This window comes from Limulus polyphemus, unplaced genomic scaffold (genome assembly GCF_000517525.1).
Source record: "Limulus polyphemus unplaced genomic scaffold, Limulus_polyphemus-2.1.2 Scaffold2657, whole genome shotgun sequence".
Classification (NCBI taxonomy): domain Eukaryota; kingdom Metazoa; phylum Arthropoda; class Merostomata; order Xiphosura; family Limulidae; genus Limulus; species Limulus polyphemus.
This window is the reverse complement of record NW_013668267.1, coordinates 69125-87716: the sequence shown is the minus strand read 5'-3', so window position 1 is coordinate 87716 and position 18592 is coordinate 69125. Positions and strand designations below refer to the sequence as shown.

Below are 18592 nucleotides of genomic sequence, written 5' to 3'. Positions count from 1 at the left end.
TTCCAATTTGCAGTCATTCTAGAAAGAAAAATCAGAGTAATTTAGATTTATTTCATATTTTTTGGCGGTTACAAGGACAGTTAAATGGACCAAGCCCATATAGTGTTGTTGTAGAGAAAATAACAAAATAAATATAAAGATTTTCTGGAAAAATACTTTTTATATTCATTTATGAGGTTCTAGAGATTGTGTAAATGAAATTTATAAACTGTAAAATGAAAAGAAGTATTTTTATTTTATACATGAAAATCATCTTGTGCTCAGACTGCTCAGACTCTGAGTCAGACTGAATAAAATAAATTCAGAAACAAATCTGTAGTATAAATACTTACTAATAATTTTGATTCTTTTGTGTATAACATACTTGTAATGAAAGTGTACCAAACTTCTTAGTGATACACTAAGTAAATTTGGAGTTATAGTAAGCATTTATTTTCTAATATGGGCTTGGTCCAATGGGCTGACCACATGCACATAAGGATATTAATTTTTATATTACAGTACCATTCAGATTTTAAGTATTCTGTATATTTCAATTTTAATGAAAATCAGTAGTTTCATATGGATTTATTATGTACAATCTTCAGTTGTCATGAATCATTCATGACCAATAATAATGTTATTTTTATATTTGAAAACTGATATATAAATGTGTTTACAGTTGTTGCTATGGAGCTTCTGTTTGTGATAAAACATTACTATAGTGAACTTGTTATAGTATTTCTTTGTAATACAGGTGCATTAGATATTGTTGAAAAAATGCTACACTATTTACAGTAACAAATTAACAAGCTAATAAGCGAAACATCTGACATGACTTTGTAGCATTTAAATTTCATGTCTATTACATAAGGGTGTTGAAAAGGAAATAAACTGATTTTTTATAAACTGTGTCAGATACACTCCTGCACTAAAATTTAAGATTAAGATTATGCATCATTGTTAACAACATTATACTGGCTAGGAAAGACTTGACACCTCTTATAAGAGTTGATCTGTTTACTCTGTTTAACATAACAGTGTAAATGGACCTTAAAACATTACACATTATATTGGCATGGGAAGAATTGACACCTCCTATACAAGTTGATCAGCTTCCTCTGTTTTTACATTACTATACATGGTTGTTTTCATTAATTGATAAATTACTTTTTTGAACTATTTTAGTTTGCTCTGATCTTTATAGTTAGCTTACTTTTGTAATATTAACTACATGTTTCTGTTCTGAATAATTTCAGAGGTCAGATTTTGCCTGCTACAGCTTTAAGCAGTACGGTTGATGTGGAACTTATACATGATGGTTTGAAATATGACGTTAAGGTAGGCTAGCATTTTGTTATTACTAAATTGTAAAATAACATTATTAGCTAGTGGTGACTTAATTGAAAGGATGTATCTACATGGATACTGCAGGAAGTTTCACTAATGTTTTAAGGTATAATTATTATATACAAGTACATTACAGCTTCTAAACCAGCTGGAACCAGCAACCTCACATCATATCCAGTTAAAAACCAGCAATAATGTTGGAAGTTGACTGCCTAAACCAGCTAAGATCCATCTAAAACGATCACAGTTCCCTTTTGACACTAGCAAGTCTAGGGCAGACCAGCATGATAGCTAAGCTGGTCTGTGCTATGTTTTCCAATAGGGAGAAAGGAAGAAAGAAAGTCCTGTAATTGTTAGTCATATTCATCAAGTTTGTTGTTTAAATTTTACTCTTAATGTTTTCTTAGCCGTATGGTAACATAATAAGTCATGTCAATCTGTACTTAATAAAAACATAAAATAACCATCAGTTTAATTACTTGGTCATAGTTTCTTCGAGATGGTGTAATTAGTTGATACCTTGTTTGCTTAGGTTTTACATACTATAGTGATGTTTGTATGGAATTGTTACCATTGTTAAGTGCGGCTAGACCTATTCATGCTAATCAAATGAAAGGCCTTGGTCAATCAAAATCTCTTCACTCTACATTTTCATGATACTGTTAGCCATATTCATCCCTTATGGCTTGTGTCCGAAATGCTGATTCTTATAGTATGATCAAGCAGTAGGCCTAGAATATAACTAGATCTAAGTTGCAAGGCTAGATTGAAGATATTTATATCTTTCAATTCATTCTCAAAGACTGCAGATTTTTGTTCAAGAAAATAGTTCACCCATCAATAACAAGGTAAGTGACAGTATATTAAGCTTTTTTGATATATTGTATCAAGTGTTTGTGTTTCTTGAACAGAATTTGCAAATTATTCTCCCATAAAAAATCCATAATTACTTGTGAGACTACATTGGCCCACTTATCAGCTGTAAATAATTTGTTGACAAGATGACAAGCATTATTAATTCGAGGGTATAGAATACAAATCATTTAAGTACAAAATTTGAAATTTTTGAGTTAAGTACAGAAAATGTTATGCAATCATTTGTTATGAAACTATTAGGTAGCTCATTCTGATATATCTCTCTTTCTCTTGTTGTCTGTTTCTCTCATACACACACACACACACACATTATTCATCAAGTGTTCATCTTATTTATTATACAGATATACAAACACAAGTGTGGTTAGGAAAAGCTACAAAGGAAGTGAAAGAAAAAATTAGAGAAAGCAGTAGCTAAAACTAGAAAGTTACCAGCTTTGTGGGCTTTGTCCTCTAGTGCTGAAACCCTTGTCAGCCAAGACAATGGAAATAACAATGTAGACACTGAAATCTATAGATGCTGATGACCTTCAACCTCATCATTTCAAGTGCTGAAAACATAAACACCAACCAAGACTGTGAAAACAATTGTGTAGAGACTACAAATATCATTGCCAATGACTGTCAACCTCATCAAATTAAATCAAGCCCCTACCAATAGGATGAAATCAGTTATTGCAATGATGATGATGAAGATACTAACCCATCCTTTACATTTGACAATGGGACATGGACACAAGTTTCTGATGAAATGAGAGATTTTGTTTGTGCATTGGAGGTTATCTCTTGGCAATACATGGATGCAGACTTAATTGCATCTACAAAATCGATTCCGAGCGACAAGTATAAATGCCAATGTTCAAATACTCTTTTTTTTATCAGGAGCAATTGAATGGAGAAACGGTTAAAAATGGCTTTACTACTCACCGTTGAAAATGAACATCTTCTGTGTTATATGCAAATTGTTTTCAACAGCATTGGAAATTTCTTCATTAGCAACAACTGATTACTCTTTCTGGAAACATGCTGCAAGGGACTTTAGTCAGTATGAAACAAGCTTGTTTCATCACTAAATTTGTTATTCATAAAATCAAAAGTGGATGAATTGACAAGACTTTAACAGAGCAGATGGAGTCAGAGAAACATTCTGGCACCAAGTTATAGAGCATATTCTAAATTAATGAGAACTAGCAAGTTCCGCTTCTCGGAGATTGCTTACCAGTAAGAATGTGGCAAATCTCTCTACACATCCATCATCTGGAACATTTCTAAAGATTATTGTCGGTTGATCCATACAGGAAATGTCTGGAGTAGAAGAATCAACAGATACTGAGTAATACTTAGATGTTTTGATTTCTTGGATGTTGGGAGTAAGAACTTTTTTGTGTAGGTTTTCTATGAATTTGTCACAAACAGTTTAGGGTAAATTTAAAACATGACCTTTTCCCTAATTTGTACATTTTTGAATGTGTTCACCAAGAAATATATCAAACTTAGACAATAGATCCAGTATTTCTAAGTAATTGTCAGTATGCACTGAATGAACTACTTCATTGCTTCCTCTGATTGCTAGCCCTCTAAATGATGGAAACTCTATGACTGAAAAATTGCAGAATAAGGCTTCTTGACTCTGAGCACACTTGAAGCTTTTCAGAATCATTTGTAATGGAAGTGAGGACTTGCATTATGGCTTTTTACCCCATTTTTAAGGCTCACATTGCATCTGAATGGGTGCTCCATCTTGCATCTGATAACCTCTTTATTGTCAGGAACCCTACTTTTCAAGCACATTGCGTAGGCACTCTCACAGTCAGGTTGCAGGTGAGAAAAACACATAAACTTCTATACAAATGTAAAGGCTAAACAAACTTCAATACAGCAGTTCAGAGAGCATTGTCCAACCAAATGGAGCTAACGAGCACAGCAGGGAACATAGTCTGCTATGTGGTTCTTCTCTGTGATCAAGGCTCGGATGCACTGTTGTAAGACTTTCCATGACAATTTTGAATTCTTATATTTTTCTTCCTTTTCCTTGATCTTTCGCATCTTGACAGTTGTTTAACCTTTTCCTCATATTCAGGAAATTAATCTTGTAATTCCTGCATGGTTGTCTTGAGAGATTTTAGCAGATGAGGAGCTGTACTGACATCCATTTGGGAGTTTGGTATTGAATGACTTGTCTTGTGAAACCTCTCTGGGATAATGCTCTATAATTCCGTCATTATATCTGTTTCTAGTTGTTCTCATGATGATATGAAGAGGATGCCGAGAACAGTGATTTTTCATCCTCTACTCAATATTAAGTTAAAATGTTCTTAACAATAATTGAAAAACTGTCACTTGCAGTGGACAACAGAATAGTAACATATTAAAATGTTACTTGCAAATTTAGGTTTCTAAGAAAGTTAAGAGTCCATGCCTATAAAAGACTTCCAAATGCCAACAAAAAGCTGATTATTATGTATCGTATGGACTTGGAGAATTGCACAGAAGAAGAAATTTTTCAAATTGCCACCCTCTGCAAGGCAGGGTTCATTGAAAAACAATCAGAATCAAAGGAACAAAGTATGCTGAGAATGATATGCAACCAGTCTCTGAAATCAACTTTCCCAAATGTCCTGATAATCTTAAGGATGTACCTTTACCTCATCAACCAGTTGCTCAGGAGAAAGATCTTTCTCAATGCTAAAAAGGACAAGGAAAACATTTTGATCAACAATGTACCAAGACAGGCTAAATGCACTGGCACTTTTGTACATAGAAAATGGTTTGATATCAAGTAGATCATAAATACCTTTTCTAAAGAAAGAGCCAGGCAGTAGTTTAACCAAGTGTACAGATGACATGATCTACTACTACTGCTGGTCATACTATGCGAGTACAGGTGTGATCTATGTGTGTGTATATGCATGAATACACGAGTTGTTAAGTGTATGTGTTTTTTTCTGTCTGTATGCTTTGCTGTCCAAATACAAATTTTGTTTGTGTTAGAGCACCACTTTTCCTATTCAAGAAACATCTGACATTGTTCATTAATTTGGAGATGAGTCTTGCAAATCTGTGGGTATTATTTTCCCATTGTCTCTAAAAGTAAAACATATCTTGAGGTTTAGTTTGTTTTTTTACCTTGGTCTTTATTTGTGATCATAATAGGCCCAATAGAAATATTTAGCCTCAGGCCCGTATCACCCTTAATCTGGCCCTGGTGTTATTAATATCTGTGTAATCTTATTATAGTCATATTTGACAGTATTTCACTGCAAAAGTTCTTGTGTGTTTATCACCAAGTGATAATCCCCTTCACTGGCTGAGTGTAATTTATTTTTTTGATATTAGGATTTGAAATGGTGACTATTAATGGTCTTTAATAATTCTCTAACAGCTACTTTAAAAGTTGTGTACATTTAAAACGTTGATATTTATTTAAAGTTTTCTCCTTGAAACATAAACATACATCTAAAGTTAACATATTTAATTATGATATGTTACTTGACAATTTATCAAAATAATTGTATAAAGCTTAGAGTTCAGGTGTGAAAAATTTATGTATTTGAAAAATTGTAATATTATTTGCAGTTGCAATAAATTTTGTAATTTTTTTTACCAAAGACTACAAAAAAGAAGATATTAAGTACATGTAGCTTGTTTCACAGTACAAGATTGATAAAATGTGAATGTTAATCAGCAAAAAAAAAAATTTCCAGTGGCTCAGCAGTAAGTAAGTCTGTAGGCTTACAATGCCAAAAATCAAGTTTTGATAACTGTGGTGGGCAGAGCACAGATAGCCCATCATGTACCTTTGTGCTAAACAACAACGAAAACCAAACCAGTAAAAACACATGTATCATTAAAACTTGATTATCACACCTATTTGTTAATGGATAACATAACATACTGTATTTGGGCTAACTGGGAAATCTCAGTAAACTGTCTGAAACAACATCTTTGTTTACAGGGTATTAATTTATTTATAAATGGATGTGAAACAGTTGAAAATTAATGTAGTTTACTGCACATATAACTTAATTATAAGTTAGTTTTCAACTAAAAATATTATATCTTGTAGTTTAAACTAAATACAATTTGCACCTTTTTTCTAGGCCTCTAGATATGGACCTACATCTTATTTTTTGTGTTTGAACAACTCTGTCAAAGAAGTAGAAGTTCACCGATTAAATGATGGAGGGTTACTAGTTTCAATAGATGGTACAAGCTATGCCACTTACATGAAAGATGAGGTTGATCGTTACCGTGTAGTCATAGGAAACCAGACCTGTGTGTTTGAAAAAGAAAATGACCCCACGGTGCTGAGGTAGTCTCAAACACAAGTTTTATAGATACACTAATATATCCAAAAAAGTTATTTATCCTTTTTGTAGTATTTCACAAAAAACAACACCTTTTGTGTATGTTTTGTCATCACCTACAAGTGCTCCTTGATCAGATTTAGACTTAGTATACTTTGAAGTTATCTTCAAATTTGATAAGGCTATATGATTGCTCGTGTGAAAAACTGGTTCTTTAAGAAATATTCCTACATGGTTGTCAAATGTCTATTCCTGAGATTTATTAAATATGATGGCAAATGCTAATAATTGGAGGGTAAAGGGTAAGTCTATAAAGGTATAACATTTCATAAAAAATGCTTATACTATTTTTTACTAGATTTAAAAAAACTTACAGAAGATCAAAAACACCAAGAATGTGTTGTGGCACCATCTATTGCATATCACAAAGACATACATTGGTGTGTGTGTGTGTATATATAGGTTAAGTAGTTAGCACACAGGATCACCTAAAGAAGTTGTAATATTTTCAAAAGGAGACTAAAATAAACTTTAAGGAATGAATTTGAATTAGTCATAAAAAAATACAATGTTCATTTTTATTTATTTATTTAGATCGCCTTCCACTGGGAAGCTTCTTCACTTTTTGGTTGAAGATGGGGCTCACCTGCTTGCAGGACAATCTTATGCAGAAATTGAAGTGATGAAAATGTTAATGACACTAACTGTAAATGATGCAGGCTGGTAAGTTAAGGTTTCTTAGCATTGCTTCTCTATAATAACTGTTTACATAGCAACACATACAAAGCATAGCACTGTTTGAAAATGTAAGATTTTTTTCATTGAGTCATATACTTTAGAAATGTGTTATGTTTTAATGCATTAGGTATATTAGTGTATAAATTTTGATATGTTTTATAACATTATTTTAAAATATCTTCAGTCAGAGTTAGGTAGTTTTATGTTTTTTCAAAGATCTTCCTGTAATATCTTTTGTCCTAGATGTTGAAGTAACTTGAAATACATTGAGTTAGTAATCAATATGGTAATTTAAAAACTTAGAAAATGTAATATTTAACCAATTAAATGTCACAAAGGCTTTTTCTGATTTAGGAATTTTAATGTGTAACAATTTGGCTATCAACCTAAGTTTTTGTTACACCATCAAGTATTAAATTAATAAACCTTGTAAATATGTTTTGCTTTTTTTATATATTCTTGCTTTCTAAAATATTTAAGCAAAGTGTAAATTCATATGAGGTCAAACCAGCCTAATTTTCCAGAAAAATTGTTAAATATTAGAAACTTTCATTCAGATAGTTGAAAGCATATGAAGAATGTATTGTGATTAGTTTTCTTTCTCATTCATGGCCTACTGGTAGGGCACTCAATTATAATGTGATGGTCAATCCCACTGTTTGTTGGTAAAGAGAGGCCAAGAGCTGGCAATGGGTAGTGTTAACTAGCTGCGTTCCCTCTAGTTTACCACTTCAAAACTAGGGATGGCTGGTACATACATGCAGGCAGCTTTCAAGTAGCTTTATGCAAAGTTCAACTGACAAACTCACATGTGTATGTGTTTTTGTTTTTTTTTTTTCATGTAGATGTAGCTTTAATTATGACATTCTTTTTGCAGTATTCATTTTGTAAAACGTCCAGGGGCTGTACTGGGTTCTGGAAGTGTATTGGCGAAACTGGAACTGGATGATTTGAGTAGAGTTGTTAGAGTATGTATTACCTGATGTACTATACCAAGAAATATATCTTAAATAAAATTAGTAAAGTTTAAGCTTAAATGTAAGAACATTAAATGTAATGTCTGAAACACATGGCAACATAAGGAAAAAGAAATATTCTTGTAGGAATAATATTAACTGGTACAGAATGTGTGCTTTAATGACACATTACCACACACACACACACACATATATATGTGTGTGTGTGTCCTAAAATTTCTATAAAATTGGAAAAATGTGTGACAATTTGTTGATGTGCTCAATTCACATATACTTGCAGTACCATTATTTCTTTATAAAATGTAAGTTCATTGTTCTAAGCCCCCCCCCCCCAGTGGCACGACAATAAGTCTGTAGACTTATAACCCTAGAAACCAGTTTTTGATGCATGTAATGGGTACAGCGTGGATAGCTTATTGTGTAGCTTTGTGTTTAATTACAGACAAACATGGTTATAAATTGTTAAAACCAGGTTATTTAATACTTAATAGACCAATACTGATAGAAAGTTTTTATTACATGTAGAAAAGTAAAAATTAATTATTTCTTTTGTTTAAAAACATTAGTCTTACTGTAAGAAAAAAAAGACAATTCAAAAATTGAAGTGTACTAATCTTGTAAAACTGCCTGTTTTGGTTTGATTACATGTTTTTGTTTGGATTAAGCACAAACAAAAGATGTATATATAAATTTTCACAACCATATTATCTAGCAGGTAAATACATCTGGTTATATTACCAAGTATTATTCAAACTGATTATGGTATGGATTTAACATTGTGTGTTTTAGGTTGATGTGTTAACAAAAAAATAAGAATTTTCAGTGTGCTCTACAAAGAAACAATAGTAAAAGAAAATACAATATTCATAATTGAAAAGGGCTTTTTCTTGTGATTTTTCTAAACTCTTAAAATTGTATGTGATTTAGCCGCATTCTTGTTTGTTCTTTAAAATGAAAATGATTTCCATACATTAAAGATCTACAAAATATTAAACTAAAACTTTTTGTCTACTTTTTTTTTGTTAAACTTTGAGTTTATGATGACTTAATTTATCAGATTTTAAGCTACTAAGCATCATTTTTTAAGTTCAGTTTTAATTCTTCTACACAAAACTAATTTGTTATTATTTTTTAGTGTCAAATGAGCCCCTTTAATAAAGTAATTGGAGATTTAATCACTATAGTGAACTTGTATTGGCTGATATCACCTAATTTCTTCCAACAGCTTGAAGTTTTATAGATGTTTACTCCAAGTTTTTCTGTTCCAACTATTCTTTGTTGGTGTTTGTAACAAGTTTCTGTATGGCCATACAATTTTACATCATTCTCCAAAGCTTATAAAACAGGTGTTAACTCAAAGCACAAACTATAACATTGCTAATGATTTGAACATATGTAGTTTAAAAAAGTTTTAAGTATAAAGGTAATAGATTTTTGATTAAAATTATTTTCTTCTGTCTATATCTGACTGTATTAATTTATTTTAATTTAGTATAAAACTGAAATTATCACTATTTTGTTTATTTATCTGTCTGTGTTTCTGTTCAGGTATCTGAAGCACTCATTCTTAATTTCAATAGACATTTATGGTCTGATCTGCTAAAAGTGATTTAATAGTATACTTTTGTCCATATTTTGATTAAACCTTATTTAGTTTTTGGGCAATGTGAGATCTAAGAAGAAATGAAGATTCAGTATTTTGGGCTCATTTTCTTGTGTATATTAATGTTTTGTTGTTACTCTGGGAATTTTTTTACCATATTTCAATCTTAATGTGTTATATTAACAAATAATAAAGTGAAAGTCATCATTGTCACAAAGCCACTAAAAATCATTTATTCACACATACGAGTGAAACTAAGTAAAAGTTGTTTGAACTGATAATAAATACCTGTTTAAAACTGAACCTTTCAGACTGAATGAACTTTTTGTGCAACTGTTTGTCTCCTAAAACAGGCCCAACTTTTTGCTGGAACCTTTCCACCTTCTGAAAAGAGTGAACTTGAAGAACACAAACTAAGTCATGTTTACCAAATTTCAAAGCGGTGTCTAGAAAATATCCTTGGAGGTTATGTCATTCCTGAGCCATTTTTTGGACTGAAAATGTCAGAAACTGTAAACACTTTTATGAAGACACTACATGACCCAACATTGCCTCTTCTAGAACTGCAAGTGTGTAATCTCTTCTGTTATATCTTTTATGTGCCTGTTTTTTTGTTTTTTTAAGTTGTGTGTTGTGTGATGTTGTGTTATGATCGTGGTTGGCACTATTTACAATTCGACCTTGAGGAAAACAATGCTTAAGAGATAGCATTGCCAATGTAAGTCATATATTAACCAAGTATATGTTGTTGTTTTTTTAATCAAAACATGTCAGAGATACAGTGGTTAGTAAAGTATATCTTAAACCCATTTTGTTTTTAAAGCTATTTCTAAATAATTTTTTTCTCATATTTTATAAACAGGAAATAATATCATCTGTCTTGGGCAGAATTCCTACAGCTGTAGAGAAAACGATAAAAAAACTGATGGGTGAATATGCAAACAACATCACTTCAGTTTTAACACAGTTTCCCAGTCAGCAGGTAAATCAATTTTAGCTCTTAATTAGAAGTTACTTTAACTTACAGAAAACAGTTAATAGATTTGTTCAGAGTTTTTAGGCCTATAGCAGCACTCTACAATCTTCTCATATTTTGTGGCTCAATAATTCTCCTAACAGAATTATACAGTTTTCTCATATCAACTTGAAAATATTTTCTACCAGTATTAAAACATTAATATTGTTATATAAATGTATTTTTTAACATATTAAAGTCACAGTATGTACAGATTAAGGTTGTTATTATAATATTAATATCAATACAATAATTAGAAAAATACTCGTATCACGTTAACACATGAATTGAAATATCATACATTAATATTTATATATATAATCTTGGCTTTTAATTTTTTTTTTGTACATGTAAATATATTTGTTCATGTTAGTGTTAATCTGTTGCAGTTTTACATAAACATTTGCAAAAGAATTTTGCAAACACCAATGCTTATTTTGTCTTAATGAAAGACAATTTACAACATGATCACATACTGGTTAATTTCAATTTGAAGTTAGCTATAACATATATATATTCACCTACTGTAAGCCATATCTTATCACTGTACTTAACACAGTACTGCATCTTATGTTTGTGAATGTAATTTCTCAGAAATTGGTATACACTGTAAAAAATTACAGATGATCACTATACTATCTGTATATATATGTGAAATAGTTCCTCAAGACCATACTTTAGTTTATGGTTTCCATAACCAATAAATGATCCTTCTTTTGAAGACCAAGAAATCAGCAAGAGCATTGAAGAAGGAAATTAACATTGAATTTCAAATTTAGTTCAAGAAATTTGATTTTCAAAACCTGTAATTTTCATTTCAGATTTATTCTTGAAATTAACTTTCATGTATCATGGAACTTATGAAAATGCATCTTTGTTGTGGTCACTGCCTGAATGAGATGTATATATTTCATTGTTTAAACTGTTCCTCTTTTAATATTGAAAGTTTCATGCTGAAAGCATGTTTTCTGAGCTTAGTAAAAATCATTCTAAATAATTAATTTCAGATATTTTAGTTGGAGAAAAAATGTATTTAACTACTAATTAAACATTGTAAAGAGTTTAAAATACCAATACCCAAATACTACAAGTAATAAAATAAAGTATAACAAACTTTCCAGTGCTGCCCTCTATATGCATGCCACAAGCCTTCTGCTCCCCCATCCCATTTGTATCGAATGATTCCAACATGTTTTTCATGTGACTCCCTCTATACGGCTCTACCGAACTATCACTTCTCGTTTGGCAGTGCTTGTGCTTGGAGGTGTTCCTATTTGTTTGTTTAAGGTTTTACTTTCGTCTTTCGTATACTCACAAACTAGTCTTCATTTATTTTCACTTCTAGTTTCTATTAAGACTGTTTCTTAACTTCACTTTAATTCCAGTTTATTATGGTTGCATTGTTATTTATACTTTCGATTACTGGATGATTCTTCCTCATCATGAATTCTGAAGTTCATGTTACCACTGCAGTGATCACACCTGCGACTAGCACTATGTCTCAGGCCTTAGGTGCAGGCGACCCGGTGGGGGATCTTTCCACATTTATTCACTGGGAGATTGAATGCTACATGTGTCAACCTCTGTCTCCGGACCTCACCCCACTTCCTCCTGAACAAGCTGAGCTTGGTCAGGTGGACAAGGAATTGGATCACCTATTTCCACCTCCTGATTTTGCCGTGCCTTCCCATGCCCCACCTGAGGAGGCAGTTAGGCCTAATACAGTCTTTTTGGATTTTGTTTTTCAGGTATATGACATTTTATCCCTTTCCCCTGTTTCCTATGAACCACATCCTTCCTTACTACATGACCATCCCTTTAGTAGGCTCTTCACGATCAATGGAACCTTGCTCATGATCCGTTGTCAGCTCCTGTTACCCTTCCTCCTACCTTGATGGACGATCTGCATTGGTGGTTGGACATATGTCGGCTGGTGTCCCACTTCCTCCTCCTTGTCCGGATTTACATTTTTTCACAGATGCAATTCTTCAGGGCTGGAGTGTATGTGTCAGTCACCAAGAGGCTTCAGGTCATTGGTCTGTAGACAAAAGGGCTTTGCATATCAACATCCTCAAGCTTCTTGTGGTCTGTTGGGCTTTGAATCACTTCCTTCTTCTCGACAGACATTGTTTGGGGATGATTAATTCCAACAATTCAACGGTAGTAGCACATATCTATTACCAAAGTAATACACACACACACACCACATTCATCTCATTGCATGTCATGTTCCATGTGCTTTCAATTTTGTAGCATATTTTCTTTCCCGCCTTGACTAAATATATTCGATGTAGTGGTCTATTGATACCCTCCTTTTCCGGTTGCTTTGCAATTGGTGGGACTTTCCCCATATAGATCCATTTGCCACATACCTCAATCATAAGTAACTCCTTTTTGGTACCTCATCCTCAGGCTCTGGATGTCAATGGAGTGGTATGGATGAGATAGATCACCCACTGAAGTAAACAGATAGGAGGATGAACATAAAGGAATCTGTGGGACCAATCCTGGCTGAAGGCACGTGAAAGCCACAGATGAGCTGGTCAGTAAGGAGCGATCAGCAGGACTCAACGATTACAACAACTGCAACTTTTTCCCCCAGTACCTCTTCCTTTGTCTCCCTCCCTTCTTTGTCAACCTCAGTCAATGGTTCATCATCCAGTCATTCACATCCTTCATCTTCATGCCTGGCTTTTATCCAATCCTTGGCAATGAGATCAGGTTTTCCTGTCAAGTATCTTTCCTTTTAGCTCATTCCATATGTCATTCTTCAAAGGAGGTTCATCAGTGCAAATAGAAAGTGTTCCACAGTTGGTCTGCGACTCGGGAATTCCCTGCTGACCCACCTACTGTGGCTCGAGTTTCTTCACATGACGTTTTCACAAGGGGTCTTCAGTCTCCATGCTCTCTGGTTATCAGGCTGCCTTTTCCCATACCTTATAGCTAGGGTAGTAAAGCGTACATGAAACATCAATGGCAAACAAATCAGACCTTTGAAATCCACAGGCTAAGAGGAGAAGGAAATATGTTTTAAGGGAAAGGTGAAACATGGAACATGAGGAAAGTGGTTCAAAGGCAGGGAATGGAGGACCACATTAATATACCAGTCCAAAAGAGCAGGATGTCTGGGGGGAGGACAAAACCGGAAGGAAAGCATTAACTTAGTAAGGACAGGATACCCAAAACTCAATGGTATCGAGAAAAATGAGATATGGTGTAATTAATGGGAGACAAGAATATTAGGTGTAGTCTGACTGTAGGATTTCCTCTAATGACTGACAAAAACAAGATGCAAGGGAAAAAGGTGAGGTGTCGAATCTGATGAGAAAACACCTGGAACAAATTTCCAAAAAGAAGACAAGGAGAAATAAGCCAACTGATTCAAAAGTCAAACCCAACTGGTGAGGGTAGAAGGGAAACATCCAGAACAGAGGAAGACTGCCAAGGGATAAAGAGTCGGAAATGGGTACCACAGAAGGAAGCCATGCGGGCAATATAACAACTAAAAGTGTAGACTGGACATAGAAGCCTATCTGGATGAAGGAGAAGGTGGTTTCTTCTTCATCGGGTTTTCGTCTTCCACCTGTGGCCACTCTTCAGGCTTAGTGCGACTTTAATTGGGTAAGTTTATATTCATACTTGTCTTTTCCTTTCAGGGTCCCTTGCTTCATTTACTCATTATACAGAGATTACTCTGTGGTGAGTGTTGCTTGACCAGGTATTCTTCAACTTGAAATCTGCACTGCACAGACATGATGACTCCCACTTTATCTTCCATGTCTTCACAATGCTCACTGTTGAGATGGGGTGTTCCACAAGATCACTTGTAGGTGAATAACCTAGTGATGTAATTGCTTAATAAACTTTCTTATTCCAGACTGTACCACCCATGGACTGCATGGGTAAAGCAGAAGGGGATTGCTGCTCATCCCTGCCATGCCTTGTGTTGAAAAAATCAATATGGTCTGATTTTCAGAATAGGGTTTGTCACCAATTGCACTGTCTCAGGTGATGACGTTCCACCGGACTCTCCACCTTGTTCTTACTCCTCCCCCTTCTTCTAGTGGAGTTTGGGAGTTCTTTCCAGTTCCAAGTTGCTGGGGTTGTTGACCGTGGGGTCACCCTCCTGAATGGGTTCAACACAAAGATGGCTATAACTACTCAGTGCAGAGTACGGTGGTGATATTCTGTGGGTGTAGATGATTTGATATCCTCCAATATGCAATATACACGCACAGAGGAGTGAGACATCAAATTGCGGTTCACCCCTTTGATTGGGAGCCCTCGTCCTCCCTCCGCATGGATGTCAATACCCTTTAGCTGGGTTTTGGATTTAGAGTAGAATGAATCAACATAAGTCCTCACACATGGGTATGGTTGTTTATATTCCTCCCTCAATCATACTCCTTCCGTGTTGTGGGTCACAGTGGAGGTAAGGGGAATTGTTCCAGTTCTTTTCTTTTTGCTATCCCTCGTTGTATCTTATTCCGAGGATATTATTGCTTTTTGGATGGTTCTGGTCAGATTCACTGTTGGGGGAGTTGATTTATATTATAAAGACATCCTTTCGATACAGGGTATTGGGTCTCCAGATCGATAGATCAAAGCTAACACATGTGTTTTGCTCAGGAGTTGGAGTGGTTCTCGATTCCTCCCTGTTTCTTGAACTTGAGGTGAAGAGGAGGGTATGATCCTCATCCTACCCCCGTGTGGATGTCGTTTCTCAGCAGCATAGGATTTGGATGTAGTTGACTTACCAAATACAGGACGTTGTTGCCTAGCCACTCTACACCTAGGAGCACATCAATTGTTTTACTCACTTTTATACTTGGTGGGATTGAGTTACATATATATATACATGGTTTTGGATGACTCTCCTGCCACAGTTCTCTCCCACTTGGATCTGCTCCTCTTATTTGCCACCCTTACCTACTACACATTTCATGGATGAGTGAAGAGTATACCTGTTTCAGAAGTGGTGCAGTTCCCCTCATCAGATCTTTGGATCTGACTCTTTCATTTCAAGGGGATCCTTCAGATGCTTTTTTTTGGGGGGGTACTTCTGTTATTGCCTCACACCAGTCCCGTCAGTACCTAGTCAGTATGGGATTCTAGCTAATCTTGTGAGGGGAGGGAAGTACCATATTGGAAGTTATAATTTTCCTATACTGAAAATGTATTTTTTATAGGTACTTCCCTCAGTTCATACTTCCCAGCCTTCTTCCCCACTTTCCTCTGGTGCTCACGTCTTCTGACAAACCTCGAAGTGATAGTTTGGTAGAGGCATATAGAGGGAGTCACATGAGTGTGTCATGCTTCTATTGGTGGAGAAGTGACAAATGATGATTTTCATGAGAGAAATGATGGAATCATTCAATTCCAATAAGGGGGAGCAGAAGGCTTGTGGCATGTGTAAAGAAAAAAATTGCATATAGATGGCAGCACTGGATGAGAGTTAATCTTGTGTGTGGAGGGAAGTACCTACTGGAAATACATTTTCAGTATAGGAAAATTATATCATTTGTTAGTAGTTATTGATGTTACTTTTAGTTTTTAACTTATCTGTTGGATAGTAGAAATGTATGATTTTTAACTTACTGATACATATCTTATGTAATTGTTATTTGTTTCTTTTGTCACAAGTGGTTGATACAATTTAATAATGAAATTTTGGTAATGATAATGTTTATTAAATACATCAATGTTGCATATTTTTATAATGATTTGATTATTTTATTTTAAACATTGTGGGGCTGTAGATAGCTAGTGTCATTGATGGATATGCAGCAACTCTACAGAAGCGGTCAGATCGTGATGCTTTCTTCCTGACTACTCAAGGTATAGTTCAGCTTGTTCAGAGATACAGAAATGGAATTCGGGGACAGATGAAGACTGCTGTGCAGGATTTATTGAGACGGTATCTTATTGTGGAATCAGAGTTTCAGTTAGGTGAGATAATTATATACAGCATTGGAACTTAGTAGCTCATAATGCATTAATATAGTTTTTTGACACCGACTAAAAGGAAAAACTCATTGATATTTCATTCAATTGAAAAGTTTTAAGTATTCTAATCAGAATATAAATTTCAAAGCTAGATTTTGCAACTTTTTATCCATAGTAATTAAACTTCTAACTTCTAGCTAACTGCAAAAATCATATCCATTATTCCTTGTTTGAATTTTAGCCAAATTATATTTATTATAAACATTTTACGAGTTTTTAGGCCTCAGTTGTAATTGAAAGTGACAACATCTGTGGCTTATGTTTGACTTTAGCCCATTGGTAGTGGCTGTTTTACACAAAAAGTTAGACAGCACAAATATCAGTGAATGTTAAGATATAGAAACAGAACTTTATTCAAGCATATTTCACTTTTTTGTGTGAAAGATCCTTTATTGGCTTCCTGAAGATTAGATACTGTAAGTTAAAAAGGTATAATATGTCCATTTGTTTTAGTTTTTAGCTGTATGTATGCCCCCCCAGTGACATAGCGGTATGTCTGCGGACTTACAACGCTAGAAACCGGGTTTCGATACCCGTGGTGGACAGAGCACAGATAGCCCATTGTGTAGCTTTGTGCTTAATTCCAAACAAAATCTGTATGTACATAATAACTTGATCTTTAAGCATATTTTTTTTATTCTTACTCTATTTAGTATTTGAATATTAGTTCAGGATTTTAATTAGAAAACTTAATTTTGCTTGAAGTTTGGAAATTGTTATGAGCATGGCTTTTCAATCATAACCATTCTTAAAAGGTGTCTGGTTATTAATTATGTGAACCTTATAAACAACATACAAGGAACAAATAAACCATAGCATCTTTATATCACAGTTGTTATGATTAGTTTTAGTGTGAACTGTGAGTGTTGGGCAGCTTATAATACAACCAGACATCAAACAGCTAGTGGCAGTCCTAATGTATCAGTGAATATAATTGATTGTTTTTATAAATTGTGTTGTTGTGAAACAGAAGTACAGATGAACAGATATTTGTTGAATAACGTTTTCTGTACACTCATCTCTTGTTGCTCAACAAAGTTGCAGAAATTATATTGTTGGGTTAAGAAAGATTATCTTTTGTGTTTACTTTAATTATATTATGCTTCTTTTTTAAAATTGAAAAACGTTTTGAATGTACATTTTGAGGTGAAGTACAGTAAGTTTGAATGTTTTAAAACAAATTTTGAAACTCTGTATGCATGTACTGTCAGAGAATTAAAAAAAATAAGTTTAAGAATTTTGATTTTTATGTCTCATATTTATAGAAGTATTAAACCATCAAAGGTCTTTTACGTTTTTTTATGCAGCCTAACAGGGATGGTAAGTAATTGGTGTAGGTAAATAGAATATTAAACAGCTAAACTTTATGAAACACATGTACAAGACTTTTATTGAATCATATATTTATGTTTTATGTATAAAATTTCAAATGTGCCTTTTAATAATGAGTTATTATTTAAAGTGCTTTTACTTACCAGATATTGATATGTGAGATATCTTGCAGATAATGGTATGTGCTCAAGGTGAGTGAAATAAATAATGGAAAACCTTCTTATTTCTTATGTTGATTTTATTTAGTATTATGCAGGTCGTCACAAAATTTCAGTGATATGTAAATTTTTGATGGAAAATTACATTTGTAAAGTTTTTCAGATTATGTGTATTTCTTAGTAAAAACCTGTTTTATTTGTACACTTGTGTATCGGTGTTTATAATTTTATACATTTGTGGACTCATTTGG

The 18592-nt window shown here is 33.8% G+C and overlaps 1 protein-coding gene across 4 annotated transcripts in view; it reads left to right on the top strand.

Moving 5' to 3' along the window:
* Nucleotides 1–18592, top strand: part of LOC106467551 (acetyl-CoA carboxylase) — a 156452-nt gene that overhangs the window by 71001 nt on the left and 66859 nt on the right. For all 4 annotated transcript variants that reach the window (XM_022395748.1, XM_013927912.2, XM_022395750.1 and 1 more), the window contains 7 exons: nucleotides 1239–1320; nucleotides 6306–6517; nucleotides 7107–7235; nucleotides 8128–8218; nucleotides 10184–10399; nucleotides 10693–10812; nucleotides 16605–16794. In XM_022395748.1, coding sequence (XP_022251456.1) covers nucleotides 1239–1320; nucleotides 6306–6517; nucleotides 7107–7235; nucleotides 8128–8218; nucleotides 10184–10399; nucleotides 10693–10812; nucleotides 16605–16794 — 1040 coding nt within the window. The remainder of the gene's footprint in view (nucleotides 1–1238; nucleotides 1321–6305; nucleotides 6518–7106; nucleotides 7236–8127; nucleotides 8219–10183; nucleotides 10400–10692; nucleotides 10813–16604; nucleotides 16795–18592) is intronic.